The sequence below is a fragment of the Sorghum bicolor genome, chromosome 4 (genome assembly GCF_000003195.3).
Source record: "Sorghum bicolor cultivar BTx623 chromosome 4, Sorghum_bicolor_NCBIv3, whole genome shotgun sequence".
Classification (NCBI taxonomy): domain Eukaryota; kingdom Viridiplantae; phylum Streptophyta; class Magnoliopsida; order Poales; family Poaceae; genus Sorghum; species Sorghum bicolor.
Genome location: NC_012873.2, coordinates 4700510 through 4721727, shown reverse-complemented (window position 1 = coordinate 4721727; position 21218 = coordinate 4700510). Strand labels below are relative to the sequence as shown.

General features: G+C 43.1%; 1 protein-coding gene and 1 long non-coding RNA gene across 3 annotated transcripts; one reads left to right on the top strand and one right to left on the bottom strand.

Moving 5' to 3' along the window:
* On the bottom strand, nucleotides 3401-4191 carry LOC110434570. Its single transcript, XR_002452087.1, has 3 exons — nucleotides 4105-4191; nucleotides 3912-4032; nucleotides 3401-3830 (listed from the first exon to the last, which is right to left on the bottom strand). It is a non-coding gene; the product is annotated as an uncharacterized LOC110434570 (long non-coding RNA).
* LOC8076125 (myb family transcription factor APL) lies at nucleotides 16941-19879 on the top strand. 2 transcript variants are annotated; one of them, XM_021458419.1, is made up of 6 exons: nucleotides 16941-17517; nucleotides 17616-17701; nucleotides 17829-17886; nucleotides 18181-18250; nucleotides 18430-18502; nucleotides 18811-19879. In XM_021458419.1, the coding sequence occupies exons 1-6, from the start codon at nucleotides 17310-17312 to the stop codon at nucleotides 19432-19434; spliced, it is 1119 nt and encodes a 372-aa protein (XP_021314094.1). In that variant the 5' UTR covers nucleotides 16941-17309; the 3' UTR covers nucleotides 19435-19879. The 2 variants fall into 2 exon arrangements, with proteins under 2 accessions (XP_021314094.1, XP_002453376.1); XM_002453331.2 differs by having other exon boundaries at nucleotides 17300-17517; nucleotides 17616-17692; nucleotides 18811-19802.

Genomic DNA, 21218 nt, shown 5'->3' with positions numbered 1-21218 from the left:
AGAGGGGGGTCGGGAGGGTGTGCATGTGAGGGAGATAGAGAGAAGGGGGCCACTATGAAGGAGTGCATGGCCGAGGGCTACTGCACGGCCATGGGAGAGTGATGTGGTCAGGAGCTCGCATGTGAGGGATAGAGAGTGGCCTAGTGTAATGTCTGGCCTCTTCGAGGTCGGGTCTGTTTACATTTGACAACTCTAGTACATATATTGTCCTATATACTTTGTCCTCACTCGTGTGCACTCAGGAAGAACTTCTCGGTCGGTCACCTATTCTAAAATTGCTTCAGGCCAAGCACGCTTAACATCAAAATTCTCTGGAGATAGGCTTTCAGAAAAGAAGTTGCAACTTGTTGGTATTGGTATCCTATTAATTCTATTGCGCACGATGTCTACACAACTTTGACACACGCGCACGTGAAACCTGACACCATGCCTAGGGTTTGTGACCGATTGTATACCACCAGTTCCATTATGAACGGGTGATAATATATTTTTATCAACAATTTTAATAGAACCGTAAGCGAGCATAGCGATAGTGAAAATTATTTTTGTAATAGTATGACATTTATTCAGAACAATATTGTCCAAAAAATAATTCTTGGAAACTAGCAATAACGTCACTGGTTCCAAGATTAGTCGCCTTAAAATAGATTAGTTGACTTTGTTATTATCAGAGTGCTGTCTTTTCGTTTTGAATCCATGCGCATGATAAAGACAACACGGGGTTATTGGGCTAAAAGCGAAGGACCGGAAACCAATAAAACTTCTTTTTGCAAAGAATCACATCGACAAAAACGAGTATATGCTTAATAAGGCTGCTATTGTATCGTGTTGTTCATATCAGAATATTGTTTTTCTTAAAGAAATACACCAGTGTGTTCTAAAGGAAGTCAGAATATTGTCTTTATGCTTCCACTTCAGTGTGTAGGATCACCACTCACTAGAAAGTTGCATACATTTTGATGAACCGGGGTGATGTTGATGTTGAAGTATTAAATTGATAAGCTATATCAAATAGATGATGTTTTATTATTATTATTATTATTGGTTTGTGCGGCTAAACATTTTTGTGAGGTAACATCTTTTACAAATGCTTATGTTGCTTCCTTTTATAAATATTTATATTACTATAAAAATCAGCATTGTTAGGAGTTAGGACACTAAACATGATCTGTAGAGCGCATTTTTTTGCTAACAGTAATGAGATTAGGTTATGCATGCTTGTTCAATTTAATAAAATATGGTGCCACGTTTAAAAAGTTACAGATCTTCAAGAGTTCTAAACTACTCATACCCTTTTCTAGCTAGAGCCCATGTAAATATTATAGTAAAGATATCATAAATCAAGTAATAATAATTTTTTTGACATATGCATATTATATTAGCACAGTACTTATTGTAACTTATATAGTATAAGAGTGCTAGCGAGGTGGAAACATACAAACCATATTATGGAGCTTAGGCTTGGCTCGATTAAACTCAAAACATATAATATACCAAAAGATATATAAATACACCTACAGCATTTCAATATAACCAAGCTCAGTTCAATTTGGACCTACATATATGTTTATGAACATGTTTTATAGACTGACAACTTGATCTAGCATTTCATGATGAGCTGGTCATGCAGATCAAGATTAGAGATCGACCTCGAGCTCAAGATCATAGTAATTAGCTTGAGCCAAATCGATCTAGCTAGAATTGTTTGATCTCAACACGCTGACATTCCTAATTTACCACTCAATGTCGTCACAAAATAAAAAAAATAAGTAAATGCAATAGGTAAGAATTAAAAAAATAAGGAAAGCCACCAGGTGTGTAATTAAAAAAATAAGTAAATGTAATAGGTAAGAATTAAAAAAATAAGCAATGAGATCATATAGCTAGCAAACAGGTGTAATTCATTTCCATACTTCATCCTTTTTTATCGGTTTCTTATTGCTTAAGGAAAGCCACCAGCTAGAGAGAGCTCTAATAGATCAAATGAACCACATTTGGAGAATGTTTCAGAAGAATCTTTGCTTAATTGTCAAAGAAGGAAGCATCTATTCCCTTGTGGATAAAGAAAATGGCAGGGAGGGTAGCCCATGAGAGCTTTACAATGTTCTTACTCATCCTGTCTACTTTTTTTCCTCCTAAAAATGGGACCCTATGCTGAAGCTTGAAACTGAACCCCTAGTTTGACCTTTCACAAACTTTACATTTTTGTTTGGACTTGGAGCCGTCATTGGGAATTCTTTGGAGGTGACGTAAGGATGCATGCTCATGTTGAGTGACGGACATGCGTATATCAAAGGAAAGTGATGTTGCAGCCAAGATCAGAACCTGTGCACTTTTGATTCTGTGTGTCATAGAATCAATATATACGGAGGTAAGATTAGGAGGTTTAAGGCCTGTTTAAGATTATTGCTCCGTTTATTTCAACTTCGATTTCAAAACAACAAATTAAACCAAATAGGGTAGCTCCATGCTCTCAGTTTAAAAAAGAAAAATAATAGAATCAGGCGGTTCCACCTTTTTTTGTGGAGCTCCAAAAACTCTAAGTGTTGTTTGGTTCTGTAGAGGGCATAAGAACAACAATGCAATCAACTGTCAGCGCTCTGCCCTTGGGGTCTGGGAAGCACTACCCCAGACAACTTTTTCCCTGACGGCCAGAACCGTCACGAGAAGTAGCAATAACTGTTAGGAAAACTGATTCCTGAACTGTCAGGAAAAGCCCGTCTTCCCTGACGGAAAGACGTCAGGAACCATTTCCTGACGGCGGTTACCGTGAGGAGAGATTTCCCCTGTCAGTTTTTTCTTTTCCGTCATGGAAAATATTTCCTGCCGGTTCGACGTCATCAGGGAAGATTTAGACTTTCCATGTCGGTTACAATACCGTCGGGGAAAGTTCTCGATTTTCCCTGTCAGTGAATGACCGTCAGGGAAACTTCATTCTAATATACACCTCATTAAACTATTCAAATCATAGCCGATACTTTTAACCACACACGAGCCAACATCAAATGTCATATAAGTGTCGCACATATAATCATCATCCAAGTTGTTCATACATTAGATAGTTCAATGGTCAATAAATCTTAATTACATTCTAAAGGGCTTGCAAAAATAATGCAGCCCAAGTTACAATACTAGTTCATGCAACTAGCATATAGGAAATAGATAAAAGTTTAGTACTACTTCCTACAAGCTCTTAGACAACAATACACAGTAGCTGCTACACATCCATTTATCTCCGTAACCTACAGCCAAAACAAGAAAATATCGATTCGTGAGAAAACTTGTTAAATATGGCGTTCAGATCCAAATTTACAGTAAAGTCACTCTATAATCTATATGGCATTTGGTACAAATCTGAGATTGACCACACAAATCTGAAATTGATGTGAAGCCAAAACAATGTAAGAACAATTAAAAACTATGATTCTTGCTTCCATATATGCATACAAGACAGATTAATTATTGTAACAAGCACATAATAGATTAATTCGGTGTACTAGCCATAACAAATTAGATCAGAAAATTATTAGTTGAGAAAGACACTATCTATTCAAATAATAAAAAAGGAAAAAAAATACTTGAAACAGTCTCCATACTTCGTAGATCTGGCCTTTTCAAACAAGACATATATATTAAGACAATAAGCATGCTTTTAGGTGGTATATTATTTAACTCTTATCTCACGTATATAGCTAGATACTTAACTGTTGAATAAGCAACATTGGAGATGGATCTCGCTGGGGTTGTGGTGCCTCCATGTCATGGATCCGCTGGATCTGGCATTTTCTTCCATGGGCATGTACCTTGTGCATGGCTGCCACGCCATGGACCTATGAGGGGAAAGCAGGGACTCAGCTTGCTGGATCCCACCATAGACATGTGTGGGGAGGACTAGAGGAGCAGGGGCTCACCTCGCTGGATCTAGGGGAAGTGAAGACGCTGTTGACCTTGCTTGCCTTGGGCCACCCTTCGTTGGAACTTCGCCCGCTCATGGCTGCTAGATCTGCCACATCTGAAACCTCTTCCATGACCCTGTGTGGGAGGCAAAGGGAGAACCTGTGAGAGGAACAACAAGGGAACAGGGAGAGGGAGCAAGGGGCTTACCTCGGACACGCTTCAGCAGCATCCTCGCCTGGGTTGCATTGCTCCAACTGTCCGCCGCCGCCCCGTCTTTCTGAGAGAGGAGAGGGCAAAGAAAAGGGAGATAGGATGAGTCCGCCCAGGTGAAAGGATAAGGTCGGGGGAAAATTTTTTTCACTTGTGCGGGGGCGCAACCGCCGTGCATATAGTTTCACGCGCCATTCTTTTCATCCCCTCTCTCTACCATGTGGGCCATACCAAGGCTGGGAGCGCGTGGGTCTGATTTTTCGGGGGCGCCTAGAGTGTCCCCGACGGTGCAGGTACTTTCCCCTTCAGTTTTCCCGCACACTTCAGAGAAGGTGAAGCAGCCATGGCGGGACGTTCGGGCTGACAGGAGTGCTCCGCGTCGCAAGGAAAGAATTGGACTGGGGTAGTGAAGTCCCTTGACCTAATGCATCATGCCCATTGCGTGACCCTACCGAGTGGGTGGCCGACAGCCGCATCTCAGCGGTTGTTAGCCTCTCGTCGCCTAACAGGTTCCTAAGCCGGCTTTTGGTCGTGGCTCGGAACATCGGTTGTTGCCCTGGTAAAGGCCCGAGTGGTTGCTAGGGTGGAGGTCAGGCCTGGTCTCCCCATCTTCTGGGATCCTTGGGCCATGGTTGAGCTCTCGAGCCTCGAGTGATGGTTGTGGGCGCGCTCGGGCTCATTCTCGCTCCACCAAAGGGTGTGCTCGTGCATACTCGATGGGTATAGTCCCTGAGCTTTTGGTGGATTTATAGAGTCGATCGAACGTTTTGTCGATCTGCTATCTCCTTCTTGGGGACTTAGCTAAAAGCCCAAGTTTGGTTTTGGATAATTGATGAAACCCAAAGTACTAACCTCTATGCTAAGTGTGTGTAGATTAGATGAGGTTGGTACATGCCAAGTGATGGAGCAAGAGATGATCATGGTGTTGATGATGATGACCATAAGATGATCAAGTGCTCAACTTGGAAAAGAACAAAGAGAAAAACAAAACCCTATGGAGATCAAGACAAAGGTATTGCTTAGATTTTGGTTTTGGTGTTCAAGACACTATAGAGGGTGTGATCATGTTTAGGATAGATAGCCATACTATAAAGAGGGGAATTATTTGGTTAAGCGGTTATCGAGTGCCACTAGGTGACATTGTTCATGTGCATGCATTTAGAACCTAGTGAGCTAACTTAACCTCTTCGAAGAAAATGATTTGTGAAAATGCTAACACACTTGCACATGTTGGTACACACATGGTGGTGTTGGCACACTTTAAGAAGGAGGTGGAGTTTAAAGGGTAGAGAGGGGTTTGTGTTCTTCTCTCCCTCCCGTCGAGCTTGCGAGGCGGGATTCAGTGCTTTTGAGAAAATGAAACCCATATTTTCTATTACACTGGTGGAAAGTTTGGAGAAGTCACAGATGTGTTTTTCACTAGAAAAACACTCACCAGACGCTGGCCCAGTGTCCGGTGTACTCTTAGTTTTTGACATGCGTGGAAAGTGTGTGTTGGACAGTCCGACGAGTGAGCGTCGGACGTGGCCTGCGTACGGTTCCCGCATCCGACAGAGTATGACGTCAGCTGGAACACAAGCGAGGGTTTCGGCTGGTGTACACGTCGGACGCTGGTTGCGTCCGATGGCAAACCGTAGGACGCGTCAGACGACTACGCGAATTTCTAGAACTCTCTAAGTAGCGTCTGGTGTGAGGAGCTGCGTCCGATGCCAGGCGTCTGCGCGTCCGATGTGACTATGAGTGGCATGTGTGCGAGTTAGCCATTGACGACAATGATCAAATTAAACGGCTAGTGACATGTGGCAACTTTGTGAGCGTCAGATGTTGGGGTCGCACGTCCGATGCCCTGCGTCGGAGCGTCTGACGCCCACGACAGGGCAAGTTCTAGGAGCCCAATGGCTCTATTTGTTGAGGGGGCTTATAAATATTTGTTGGCTAGCTTGGGACTCACTCTCTTGGCATTCTAGCATACTTGATATCCTTGTGAGCCTAAGCAAGCACCTCCCACTCATCTCCTTCATAGATTAATCATTTTTGTGAGATTAGGAGTGATTCTAAGTGCATTTGCTTGAGTGATTGCATCAAGTGGCACTTGGGGATCGATTTGGCTGTGGTTTTCTTGTTACTCTTGGTGGTTGCCGCCACCTAGATGACTTGGAGCAGCGGAGGAGCATTGGCACGAGTCGGTAATTGTTCGTGGCCATCTCCCGGTGGTTGCGAGGGGTTTTGTACCTTCCCCGACGGAGAGCCAAAAGGTAACTCTAGTGGATTGCTCGTGCCATTGAGTTACCTCACTTGTGGGTTGGTTCTTGCGGTGTCTTAGTGAGGAAGAGGTTCGTGCTACACCTCTTAGCTACCGAACCACCAAGTGTTGGTTGACACAACGGGGACGTAGCGTGCCGGCAAGCACGTGAACCTCGGGAGAAAAATTGGTGTCACAATTGTGTTTGATTGACATTCTCCTGGTGCTTGATTGTTTATGTATTGGTGATTGGTTCATCCCCTACACGACGGTATAAATATTTCATCCTCTCCATTTACTTATGGCAAAGTAGTGTAACTAGTTTAGTTGCTAAGTTTTGCTTTGTGTAAGTTAAGCTCACTAGTGTAACTTGTAGAGACTTATTTCTTGTGTGCCTAGTGATTTTAGCAACTAGAATTGTTGGTTAGGTGGTTTGCAAACACCCCATTAGAGCTAGAGCAAAAGGCTTCGCTTTGTTATTTACTAACCTCTTGCTCTAGTGAATTTATAGAAATTTTAAATACACTATTCACCCCCCTCTAGCTATATTAGGACCTTTCATTAGCACACCCCTATGTTAGACTCTCATTAGGAGCCCTAAGCCCTTATGGCCTCTTGGGTTACCTCTGGGATGACGATGAGGGATTGTTATCGATCTTGCCAAATGAATTGGTCGAGCACCAAGTCTTGCCAGTCTTGGGTCAGACGCCCTTCTCAAGGCGCAAAGGTTAGTGGCAGAATCGATTTTGATTAAGGGGGCCAAATAAATATAATCACATCTTTAAGCATGATAAATATAAATATAAGTGATATCTCAATAATATTTTAATCTTTTTATATAAGTAGTTAGTATTCATGATGAAAATCAAACAATGATGAAAAATGGATGAATTGATGGTTTGATGTGCTATAAATTGATAAATTTTTAAGGGTATTAAAATTTTTCTGTGGTGTTAGGGGTGGCCACAGCCCCTGCTGGCTGCTGGGCACCCCCTGGTTCCCCCATTAGCGCCAAGGGTTGTTTGCATGACCTCGAGGCTGGTCGTTGCTACAGGTGAGCATTGTTTTAGCAAGGACTAAGTGAGGACCTAACGGAGCCTTTGGGGGTTACTGGTTTTTTAGTCTACACATGAGGTGTTGATGGTGGACAATTTCAATAATTTATAATTGAATAAACATGAGAAAGGGTAGAAAAGAATAAATCTATGTAAATCTAGTGTTTAAACTGACATATTCTACGAGTTTTGGTGAATTATTATTTTCTACAGGATTATTCTAGGAAACAAACAAGGATGATCTATTTGTAAAATAAAATAACTGACTTATTCTGCAAAAATTATCAAAGAATACTATAGAAGGATCAAGAAGTCACCACGGCAAAGCGAGCCTGAAAGGACTCCAGGTGGCACCAGCCGGTCCCACCCTAGAGTAGGCCGACCCTATCCTACGTCGCCTCGCCTCCTCCTTCCAAAAGCTTCCCCATCGACTCCTAGGATGCATCTCCACCATGTATTAAGGTCGGTTTGGTCCAAAGGATCATGTTGAATCTCTAGGGCTATATAGTGAGTTTATTATTATGTTTATGCATAAGATTGTATAGCGCTTACCTTAAGGTACACATGGTTAGTGGTATGTAGTGTGTAAGTGTGGTGCTTAGATATTGTATATCTGCGGATGCACTCTATATATTGGGTTCTGAGGTATAGTCCGTAGGTGTGACAGACCTATTGATTCTTCTATAGTCCTCTCCTCTTGTATAGAACAAGTAGGACCCATGTCGCAATGGTTATGCGGACTCTGTTTCTAAACTTCTTGTCGTTGATGCCCCTTATGTGTAGATATAGTAGTAAATCTTATTGATGAATACTAGATGTATAAAGTAAATGAAAGACTTAGGCTCGAGCTATATAGCTTTTAATCTATCTCCTAGATGCCTTGCCACTACAGAGGATTCGGTTCCTCCACCTGCTAGAGATGCCACACTACAGGGCCTATGGCTCAGTTGAGGCCTTCCTATGGGGGACAGACAGTGCACACCTCTGTCAGGCTGTTCTATCTTCGGCCTCAGGCACCTGAGTGGAGCTAAGGGGCTGGTTGAGCTAGTGTTGCCACAAGCAGTGCCTGGAGCCTTGCTAGAGCTTGGTTGGTCGAGCAATGCCATGACATTGACATTCTTTCCTTCTAGTTCCTCCTCCTTTGTGTTACGGCCACTGCTTACATAGTTGAGGGATGCGAAGATCATGGTCGTCGGGGTGACACAATTTCGATCACATTGGTTGGCCTATTGGAAACTGGCCCTAGCCTTCTTTCCTTTTAATGAATTGATAAACTATATTGTATTGCACACAAGCTACCAAGTGTCTTGCTCAAACCTTTGTTCTTCTTATACTTGTGAAGAGATTCTAGCCTCTAGAATCCCCTAGTTCATGCCCTAGATTCATTGGACCTTTTATGTGGATTAGTTTTGAATTGTGATCTTGTGATCGTTCAGAGATTGAGTCAAAGTCACAGTTTTAGTGCCTCTCCCCCATCACTCTTGGTTGCATCCAACCTTTATTAGATATAAAGCTAGTCATGCTGTTGTTCCTAGCAAGCCGTCTTCGATTTGTTTACCTACTATGGTCAAGATCGGGCTAGCCTAAGGAGGTTCCTTATTAGTTACCTTCCAAGCACACTTATGGAACAAGGACTAGGACCACACATGACCCCACCACCACCACCCTCATTGCCTGGTATGTAGTCACCAGCTCCATGCAACCACCAGTGCCATTCACAAAGCCACCAACCAAGGAGGCCATGTCTCTACAAGGACATTGAATGCGCTCATAGGGCTATAGATGGCCAAATAGAGGCAAAAAACTTGACAGTGGCATGAGACACGACCCGTTTAAGTATGGCACTAACATGACATGACACAGAAGTTAACAAGCCTATGCTGGTTCGACCCCATGCCTAGGGCCATGCTTGAACCACACCTTCGGCTTGTAGTGTTGGTAGGAGCCTAACATGATTGACATGGGCCCATTAAAGGCCCATCAAATTGACAACACTAGTATCAAATCAACCTCATTGAAGTTGCCTCAATTAGTCAATCTTGTCTCCTCTCCACCTCTGCCCCCTCCCATCTTGTGACCTTAGTTGCTCCTCTACCCGCTCCTTCACCTCTCTGACTCCGAACATGCTCGATGACAGCTTGGCTAGTCAGTCGTCTCCCACTCTAGATGCTCCCATCCCCTCCCCTAGATTTTGCTTGGCTAACACGAGCAGGGACGAAGCACTCCATGTTGTCTTTGCCCCCTCTAACCCCACCTGCTCGATTGTCCCTTTGACTTCGACTCCCACTCCGAGCATGGTAGCATGAGCAGGGAGGGAGCAGTCGTGTCCACAATGATATCTATGATGACTTCTTCTAATTTTGTGATTGAATCTTTTTGTAGTTTGATGGATCTATGATACATGCATATTTGATTGGTATGTGAAGATGGGAGGTGCAAACTTTGTCGATTTTTTTCTGAGATGTGTGTATCGGGATGACACTATTAATTACATCTAGTGTCGTGCTTGGGCCTCAGGTTGAGCCTATGGATGGCACAACATGGCATGTTAAGGTATTTGTACTATCGGATGTCCTTAAATGGGCCCGTGCAACGTCGAGTCATGTTGTCTATTCCCCTGCGAAAAAAGAATCATGTTGTCTATTTGGTCATCTATACAAAGGGCGAGGAACTGCTGGATCCGACTGTGGTGCAGCACCGAATTGGCATGCTGCTGCCAGACCGACCACTACAGGATTCTGGTACTTTGTCGAGAGCCCGAGCGCTCGGCAAAGGGCCGGCAAAGCCTTAATCGGCAAAGGCAGTCTTTGCCGAGTGCCACGTGGCAGGCTTTCGGCAAAGGCTTTGCCGAGAGCCACGTCAGCACTCGGCAAAGGCTGACGGCCGTCTCACGGGAGGCGTTACTTGACGGCTCTTTGCCGAGCTCCACCCTGGCCGACGCTCGGCAAAGATTATTTATTTTTTTGAAAAATTCTTTGCCGAGCGCCTTCATGGCTGGCGCTCGGCAAAGATTATTTATTTGTTTTTTTAAAAAAATTCTTTGCCGAGTGCGGCTGGCGCTCGGTAAAGAATATTTTTTTTGAAAATTTCTTTGCCGAGTGCCTGGTGGCTGGCACTCGGCAAAGCTAGGAACCACAGCCACGCACTGCCCAGCTTTGCCGAGTGCCAGCACTTGGCAAAGCTAAGATTTTTGCTGTTTTTTTAAATTTTTGCTGTTTTTTCACTCAATTCACAGTAGACAACATACATAACATATGTAATAGAACCTGCATAACATATATGTCACAAATCGACACATGCATCCATCAATGGTCACAAATCCGCATATAGAATAGTTGACATTCATCCAGTTACAAATCCGTATACACAAAGTTCACAAATCCGCCTAACATATCCATCACAAGCATAACATGTCCATATCACTAGTCCGGCTGCGACCCGGCGTCCCCATGTCCCTAGGAAGAACCCTCACCTGGCCACCCTTGCTGTGGCCAACCTGTTGGGTGCTGAGGCGCGCCACCTAACCACGACGACCACCCGTGCGTTTGAGGCGGAGGAGCGCCAGCTGACCACGGACCCCACTCGTACGTCTGAGGCGGAGGAGGAGTGCCAGGCCACGTCTGCTGTGGAGTCTGCTGGACCGGCCACCCATGGCCTGGAGAAGCACCGTCTTGAGGAGTCGGGTTCAACCCGTGCGACTGTGCCTTCACAAAGTAGGAGCGATGTCATTAGTACCTGCATGATGTCCGCAGAAGACAAAGCAATGTGCACTCGTATATACTCACTGGAGACGGTACTACAGTGCCAGGAAGAGAGAGTGGAGCGAACAACAAGGCAGGCAGCGGAGGCGTGACCACACCAAGAATCTGAAGGGAGGTGAAGTAGTTGGCGAAGTCCTGCATCTGACGCTGCTGGTGCTGTTGAAACGCCTCGAACTGGCGCGCCAGCTCCTGCCGATGGGCCTCGTTCTCGCGCGCTATCTCTTGCCGATGGGCCTCCTCCGCGGACTCCTACCTGGCCCGCAACTCGGCCAACTAGGACTTCAATAACACACCCGTGATGTTTGAGCAATGCACTAGGTACATATGTAAAGTCTATGAACGACGCATAAAACTATAGTTACTTGGAAAGACGGCTGCCGAGCTCATATGGGGACGTCAGAGGAGGTCGTGCTGCTCGCCTGTTGCACCTGGCGGAGCGTGGGCACGGTGGTCGGGTCCATGGCGCTGTGGGCCATATAGTACCGCCCGTGCTGCTTCCCTCCTCCAGCCCTCATCAGGATCTCTGTGTCGAGGGGCTCGGTGGCGGGGTCGAAGTCGTCCCCGTGGCGCGCACGAGCATGTGAGGTGTACTCGGCCATCTTCTCGTAGGCGTTCGGGTTGGTGTATGCCTCGGCCTCGTCTGTGGGGCTGTATACATTGTTTGGATCATCCGCTCGGCCCTTGTGTGCAAGGGCGTACCCCACGTACTCGTTGATGACTATGCCACCATGCGACTGGGACTGCGAGAAAAACACAAAAATGAACACAAGCGTACCCATGTGTCCATGTACCCTGGGAGGGAGCAGCTCCCTTGGTGGTGGGCCGGTCCTGGCATCTGCAGGCGGTACGCCCGTCTGGCTCTCCGCTCGGCATACGCCTTCGACCTTCTCAGGTTGATAGAAATCTCCAGTATCTGCCATCGGGTCAAAGTTGTAATCATCCTCGTTTGGGACAAGCGCTTTGCCGCGTGGCGATACCAAGTGCACAAGGTACCAATTCTTAAGGTCCTTGTCTTTTTGGCATGCCCATGGGAGATAATAAACTTGCGTGGCCTGTTGAGCCACAATATAGACATCTTCTCCTTTATAGACAGAATCTAGTCGAATTTCGAGTTGCCCAATGTCATCGTCTCTTCTCATGATGTTAGGATCGAACCAATGACATTTGAATATCACTGGGTTAAGAGGTTTGGGGCCCTCGAAGTGGAGCTCGTATATTTCTTTGACTATGTCGTAATAGTCGCGATCATCGGTGCCGGGCATACGAACTCTTGTGCACGTGGTCTTCCGGTTGGGCCGACACTCTCCGTACCTTCTCGTACGAAAGCGATAGCCATTCACATCATAAATGTTGAAGGACTTGACCTTACTGGAGGAGCCCCTTTCAACCTGTTTAAGTTCACCACTCATTTCCCTATCCGTGCGGGCCTTTGTACGGAACCAGAAAATAAAATCAGCATTTTTAACAAGATCGTCTTCTTCTTGAATGGTAGACTTCCTGTAAAAACAAGATCGTGAGGGGGTTGGATCGATAAGTGGAGGATATTGACGATGTACGTAAAAAGCTCATTGAGAACTTACTCTTGATAAGGAGATGTTTGGATTTTAGACATCCGACGTTGCAACTTGCTCTAAATCTTCTCAAATTTTAACCATAGCTTCCACATACGATAACACGACGCATCGCCAAGTTTCGCGATTTTCGGACTTAGTATGGATTTTATATAATTTTAATCCACTTTTTGCGCACGTAACTCGACATGTTATCTCAACGAGATGGTCGAGATTTCATGTGAGGTCTTGCATACAAACTCAAAATACACCTAATACCATGAATATCATTTTTTGAAGCACTGCGTTGCGATATTTCATGTACCTGTAGTTCACATTTGATTTATCCAAAAAAATACAAAGAAACAAAGTAAATCAGTTAAATATAACAAAAAAAACTCAAATTTCTTCCAAACTTTAAAATATAGTTTGCAATAGTGACGCAAAGCACCAAAAAAAACTCAGCTCAAAAAACAAAAAAAAATAAAAATACTTTGCCGAGGCCAGGTCAGACACTCGGCAAAGATTGCTTTGCCGAGGGTCTGGCCAGCTGGCACTCGGCAAAGAACCTTCCTTTGCCGTAGAGCCAAACGGAAGGCGCTCGGCAAAGGAGACGGCGGCCACCGGCGTTTGGTGGACAGGGACTTTGCCGAGAGCGCGCCTTTGCCGAGTGCGTGGCTCTCGCTAAAGAGCCTCTTTGCCGACCGCCTGCTTTCGGCTCTCGGCAAAGAGCCCTTTGCCAAGTGTGTGACGTGACGCTCGGCAAAGGAAGGTCTTTGCCGAGTGTCTACTCGACGGCCCTCGGCAAAGTAGGATTTTCCTGTAGTGGGCGCTGTGCATTAATTTTATATGTCCAAGGATAATATATATATGGTGTTATCTTATCCATAAAATTAAAGTACCTAGATATATCTTGTTTACTACTCCTTTTGTGCTAAATGATAAGATGTTTTAACTTCTTAGATATTGCTTTTTATTATGTATTTAGTTACATAATAAAATAATATATATATAATTAAAATATTTTATAATTTAGAACCAAGTACTATTACAGTACCACTCTAGCTGGCTATAGCTTCATGCGGCACATTATGGCCTTGTTTAGTTCACCCAAAAATTTAAAAGTTTTCAAGATTTCTTATCACATCGAATCTTTCGGAACATGCATGAAGCATTAAATATAGACGAAAATAAAAACTAATTGTACAGTTTAACTATAAATCGCGAGACGAATTTTTTAATCCTAGTTAGTCCATGATTGGATAATATTTGTCACAAACAAATAAAAGTCGTCCTACGGTAGCGAAATCCAAAATATTTTCCCACACCTACGTGTTACTCGTCAGGTTCTTATAGTCGCCTGCTGCCTCGCAGCAGTCCCGGTCAGCAATGTATAAAGAAGAGAAAGAAGGAAGATGCATGACTTCTAGGTGGCCCACACGGGCACCAATGCCATGATATCCATCGTATAGCTCTCTCCAGAACGTACCGCAAGAAATGAGGCTTTTCTGCTGTTGGCAGTATATATAGGACTTGTTTAGTTCCCAAATAATTTAACAAAAATTTTCAGATTTCCCAACATCGAATCTTGTGGCATATTTATAGAACATTAAATATAAATAAAAAATAACTAATTGCACAATTTATCTATAATTTACGAGACGAATCTTTTAAGCCTAATTAGTCTATGATTAGACAATATTTATCAAATACAAATAAAAATGTTATAGTATTTATTTTGCAAAAAAAAATTGGAACTAAATAATATTGTCATGTCTACGTGCCCAACTACCACTACCAGTGCTTTTTGTTGGGTCTTTGTGCCAGTGCATGCTTCCATTTCTAATTCACTAAATCTACGAGCAATCATTTAGATATGACAGTGTCGCCGCCGTCGATCAGCTCCGCAATGGATCTATCTGTGCATGATAGTTGTTGATGAGGTACAGTAATCAACAGCGCATGATTAAATGCATGTGAGATGTGACAGTTTAATGATACCGTTATTTGTCATCAATTCATGATGCAGCTAGCTTTGGCGTGAAATGTAAAACAAAGCCACTGCAAAGCAAGCATGAACCTAGGGCAAAAGAGATATGTTAAGGATATATAGCGTGCAGGCAATCTCATCGGATATATATGTTATTCTCGATCGAGCAACTTTTTTATTTGGTAATCAAGTTTGTTGTCCACTAAATAACAAGAAATATACAATGTACATAAACTCATAGAATTACATCACTTTAATTAATGTAGTAATAGCTAATAAGACTGGGGTCAAAAGTAGGCATCTTTTGTACTCTCTAGATATGCGTGCAGTTCAGTGCAAACACCCCAACCCCCTCTTTCCGTAACGGTTTCTAATGATAGTTAAGAAACATGTAGGTCCTTTATAGTTTTAAGATGGTAAAGTACCCCATGCATATCCCTCAGCAAATATCATAGGTTTAGGTCTTGTTTAGTTTTCAAAAAATTTTAAGATTTTCTATCACATCGAATCTCTAAACCCATATATGAAACATTAAATATAGATAAAAAATAATTAATTGTATAGTTTACCTATAATTTGCGAGAAGAATCTTTTAAGACTAGTTAGTCTATGGTTGAACTATAATTGTCAAATACAAATGAAAGAGCTACAGTAGCTGAACATTCGAATTAAACAAGGCCTTAATTTATAGAATAATATTTATATATTGAACTGCGCGCCTATTTGTTTTTCTAGCATGGTCAAAAAGGGACGGAGAATGGACACACTTAGCAGTACAAACTAAAGGTGGATAACTTGCTTGTTTCTAGCGCCAAAGGAGAAGCAATAAAAAGTAGTACTAATCCTACCATGTGTGTGGGGGCATACAAAGACAAAATCGCGCAAGGTGGACTTCTTTATTTTTGTCGATGTAAAGAATTAGAGCAACTCGAATATAGTGGTGCTCTCACTGACTAATATTATTGCAACTCTTTTTTTGAAAAAAAAGAATGAAATCAACATTTTTAATTTCTTCTTTACTCGTGTGACATCGATTGTGTAACCCTATATATACATTATTATACGGTGAGAATAAAAAATATTATTACATTAGCTAGGAAGGGTATCATGACTCAGGAGACTTATTAAACCAATGTATAGAAAATATATACTTCCTCCAGACATAGGTGGAGCCATAATGGTTTTGCACATGTACTACTCTATAATTTGGCTTTACATCTAAGATCATCATCTTAAGGATGCATACCTTAACTATAAATAAATTCTAGCTATGCCACTGCCTCCAAGCTCCATTCATTAGTTTATTTTGCTTGTCCTATTTTTTACTATATGGAGTATACATATTTTGCTTGGTTCTTTGCACCATGATAAATATTTAACGGTCACTCCACCCCTTTTAGCATGTGAATTTTTGTAGCCACCAATATATATGTCATTAGCAATGTTCATGTCGAATCTAATGGTTCTGTTAGATTTTCTAGGATAAACTCTATGCATACGGGAGAAGTTACTTTTTTCAGCTTCTAGCCTACTATTTTATTTGAGAGAACCATTTCACACAATCAGCATAGAATCACTTGTCAGTAGAAAACTATTTGCTAGAGTTCCTCCTAGATTCGGCCTAGCTAGAACTTGTTCCAAGAGCTCTACCAAACAAACCCTAATAAGCATTAGTCATACATGGTACTGCTATGTAATGCTGAGGGTACTAGTAATAACACACTTATTAGGGTTTATACCATGGAAACAAAAGACTTGGCCTCCTCATATTTTGTGCCGAGAGGCCTTGTTTAGTTTCAAAAAATTTTATAAAATGGACACTGTAGTACTTTCGTTTGTATTTGTGACAAATATTGTACAATCATGGACTAATTAGGCTTAAAAGATTCGTCTCGCAAATTACATATAAAGTGTGCAATTATAGTTATTTATTTTATTTTTATTTAATGCTCATTCAATGTAACGGCTGAAAAATTTTGCAAAACTTTTTGGCAACTAAACAGGGCCTGAATTAAAGGAGATAGCTAGAGATCGAGGGGAGCCTTCGAGAGTTGGGTACGGCGGCGGGTGGCTTTGTTTTCCTCCGATCCGGCCCGGGGCAGCTGGATAGAATATCACACACACCATGGGCTCTGTGTAGGAGAAGACTCGTCCTAGAGAGAGAAAGCAAAACGGAAAGAAAGACAGAGAGAGAGACAAGGAGGAGAGAGAAAAGATGGAGCGCGAGAGGAAACTAAAGCGCGCGACGACGCGACCCCAAGGCAGAGAGAGAGAGAGAGAGAGAAAGCTAGAGAAAGAAAGGAACCAGCTGCCCCAGCGCCCGGCCCTCCTCAGCACACAACAAGAAGAAGCTAGCAATCGAGGCAGCAGCAGCAGCAGCACCACAAGGGCAAGGCCCTGGTCCTCGTTCTCCGCGCCCCGCGAACCCTATTCCTTGTTCTTGAATCTCTCAACCCCAATCCCACACCAGTACACACACCCTGCTGCAGCAGCTGCTGCGGAGAGAGAGAGGAGAGAGAGAGAATTAATTCCATCGGGAGATCTCTCTAGAGAGAGAAGGGAGAGGAGGAGGTGCGTGCGTGGGAGAGAGAGAGAATAGATAGAATGTTCCCTTCCAAGAAGGCCACTAGTAGCGCCGCTGCCGCTGCCGCTGCCGCCGTGAGCTCAAATGATAGGCAGGCGATGTGCGTGCAGCAGGGCGACTCGGGGTCGGGCCTCGTCCTCACCACCGACCCCAAGCCCCGCCTCCGCTGGACCGTCGAGCTCCATGAGCGCTTCGTCGACGCCGTCACGCAGCTCGGTGGCCCCGACAGTAAGTACATGTAGCTAGCTCCAGCACTCGATCTCATGACCTCTCTCATCATCTGGCTTGTCGTTTTGGTTCTGATTTGTTTCTTCTCTCACACGCAGAGGCGACTCCAAAGACCATCATGAGGGTCATGGGAGTGAAGGGGCTTACCCTTTACCACCTCAAGAGCCATCTTCAGGTAGTTAGGGTTAGGTTTCGTCTCTGCAGCTACCTGCTACTTCCTTCCTGTATATATCTTTCTCCTTCTGAATTTCTGATACATATATAAATTAACTCTGTTATTTGTTTGTTTGATCTTTTTTTATTGTGAGCAGAAATTCAGGTTAGGGAAGCAGCCGCACAAGGAGTTCAACGAGCACTCAGTTAAGGATGGTAAGCAGGCGGGCTAGCTTCACACCGGACAAGACATCAAATTTCCCTGCACAGTTATACTATATATGTATATATACAAAGATTCGCGATTCAATTGTGAAGAATCAAGTATATATATAGCTATATATTATTACTAATAACAACTGGCCTGGCCTTTCAACCTGCATCCTAGCTACCACTCGTATATGCTTGAATATCTGTAAATATATATGTATACATTCATATAGCCTAGCTAAGTGTTCGTTCATCAATTCCTACCGTACAGTTAACGTTAATCTTTTAAAATTATCGCAGCTGCCGCAGCAATGGAGATGCAACGAAACGCTGCCTCTTCTTCAGGCATGATGGGAAGAAGCATGAACGAGTAAGTTTATTTCATATAGTAGCTATATATATTTGAAGAATTACTTTATGCACACTCCATCATCCCAATTGAGTCCTTTTTCATCTCTAGAAAAAAGAAAAGAAAAATTATGCTTTTCTCGCTCCCATATATATATTTTTGCTCCTGACGGTTCCCTTTTGTGGATCTTGCATGATCAGCCGCAGTGTGCACATGAATGAGGCTATCAGGATGCAAATGGAAGTCCAGAGAAGGCTACATGAGCAACTAGAGGTAATTGAGACTGCAAACTACTCCTAAAGTCTTACTCTAAAAAAACTACTCCTAAAGCACATGAAATTCTCAGGAAGCTTGAGATCTTTTTGAAGTATACGAGGAAGTTTACTTAACTCCACTTTTTGTGCTCTTACCATGTTACTCATGACCATGCATGCATTAACTTTACACATCCATCATGAACAATATTATTCTTAGGAAGCTTACCGCCACTACTATATACCATACCTTGGTAATGTCCTTCACATGCATGCATGTTGTGCTGACCAAGTGGTGTATGCATGAACTGATGAACATATATGCAGGTGCAAAGGCACCTCCAGATGAGGATCGAAGCCCAGGGGAAGTACATGCAGTCCATCCTGGAGAAAGCCTACCAGACCATCGCCGCCGGCGACGTCGCTGCGTGCCCGGCGGCAGGGTACAAATCCCTACTAGGTAACCACCACCAGGCGATGCTGGACGTCTGCTCCCTCAAGGACATGGGCCCGTCCATGGGCTTCCCTTCGCTGCAAGACCTGCACATGTACGGCGGAGGCGGCCACCTGGACCTGCAGCAGCAGATGGAGCGGCCGATGGAGGCCTTCTTCGCCAGCTGCGACATTGGGTCGCTGGCCAAGAAAAGGCCCATCAGCCCTTACGCCGACGGCAAGAGCCCGATGATGTGGTGCGACGACGAGGACGGCAAGGGCATCGTCGACCAGCTCCAGATGGCGCCGTCGATGATGGACGCCGCCGGCATCGACGTCATGGACTCCATCGCCGACGTGTATGGCGACGCCAAGCCCATGATGTCCGGCGACTCCACGGGGAGCAAGGGCGGCTTTGACGTCAAGCTCGAGAGGCCGTCACCGCGGCGGCCGCACATGGGCGGCAGCCCGTCGGTGATCGGCGGAGGCCAGCAGACAAGGAACCTGTCCTACGGGTAACTAGCTCACTGATGATTAACCATCCGATGCAGTGCTTAATTAACTTGCAGTGAAATTAAAATTAAAGCAGGCGATTACTATTAACCGGTGCAATGGATAAAAATAAGTAAAAGCTAGCTGGAGCAGATATAATGGCGGAGATACATATATAGCATATATGTGTCATTGATCAGGATGATCTTACTGTGGTGCATCACTTGTTGGATGATGCTCCAAGATTATCTATTTTGAGGAGATGTACCTATATGTTCCATTGTAATTGTGTTGTTGAGATGGGTGTAAATGCATGTGTAACTTAATTGGTAATTTTGCATGCTGAGGAAACAAGCTTTCTTTGATCTGAGGCATGTATATTTGTATCCAGCTGAGGGACATGTTAATGGAACTGTATGATACCTTGTATTGTACTGATGATTAATTCTTTTTGGTTTATCTGTACAATGTATTTCCATGTGACTTTCATGTAAATGACATTCTCACAACTTGTAATCTTGACATTAAGGAACCTAGCTCAGCATAAATATATGTGCATCAATTAATTCAGATAAATTACACAGTTTTGTTTGTACAAATATCGCTAGGGCATCAACGCTCTGCCTTCATATATGTGATAATATGTTGTGTATTGTGATGCCCTCTTCTAGTTTTCTTTACAATGAGGTCATCTCTACAAAGTAGTATATAGACCATCATGTTGAATTCATGGCATCTCTTGCAACTAATCAAATGCAAGCAGCACGCTTTGTTAACGTAGACGAGCTATTTATGCATATGCTGCCAAGAGTCTTGAAAAAAAAAGGACAAGCCTATGCCAGGGCATCCCCATCTTTATTTGCAAAACAAATAAGTGTTCTTTTGGTCAATATGACGATACAAGATCGAGCTAGATTACTAGGACTAATCATATGACATGATCAACTTTCAAGATAACCATCAACATATGTATATTCCCAAAAAGCAAAAAAAAAAGAGAGACAAAAGCGATATATGTAACATATATTAACACTATTTGTGCACTTATATATATGGAATCAAGGTAAATATATATTGTATCTTGTTTGCAAGACGGATATGATAGCATGCTGCTGAAATAATTAGTACACACGGTACATGCATGAAGTAGAGAAAAACAATTAATTTTGCACTAGAGCGGCCTATCAGGTGGGCCTATAGTAGATATGATGGTTCTACAGCATTTAAATATAAAGAGGAAAAGACGGAAGAAAGGGAGAATAAAAAAGGGAGGCAAAAAAACTAAAGTGATCTGTGTGTACTCATACTGCAAGCAAGCAAGATGCCTATTTCAAATAACGAAAAAAAAAGATGCCTATATTTCAAATGCATTTCTTTTCAAGAGAATTTTAGAGGAACTACGCATCACATTGAGCTGAATGTGTGTATTTTGAATTCATTTTAGGAAAACAACAGAACGAAACAGATAGAAACTGAGATACCTCGTATAAGAACATATATTGTGTTGAAAACGTGCTTATTAGGCACGATCACAAAAAAGAACATATAGTGTTGGGTCCTGTGATCAAGAATGTGTAGTTAGATCCCAAATTTGACATTGTGCATGCAGATTTTATCATGACTATTCTCAAATTCGTTCTATATAGAGTCTAAAGTTATTTATTACCTCGAACAATGTGGACTTAGAGTCTAAATAAGACTTTGGAGTCTTATTTTTTTACCTCTTTCTTCAATAAATATGTTGCCACATCAGCAAAATACCATAAATAATATGTAATTATTGTCTTGGACTCTATGATAGAGTCTTGCAT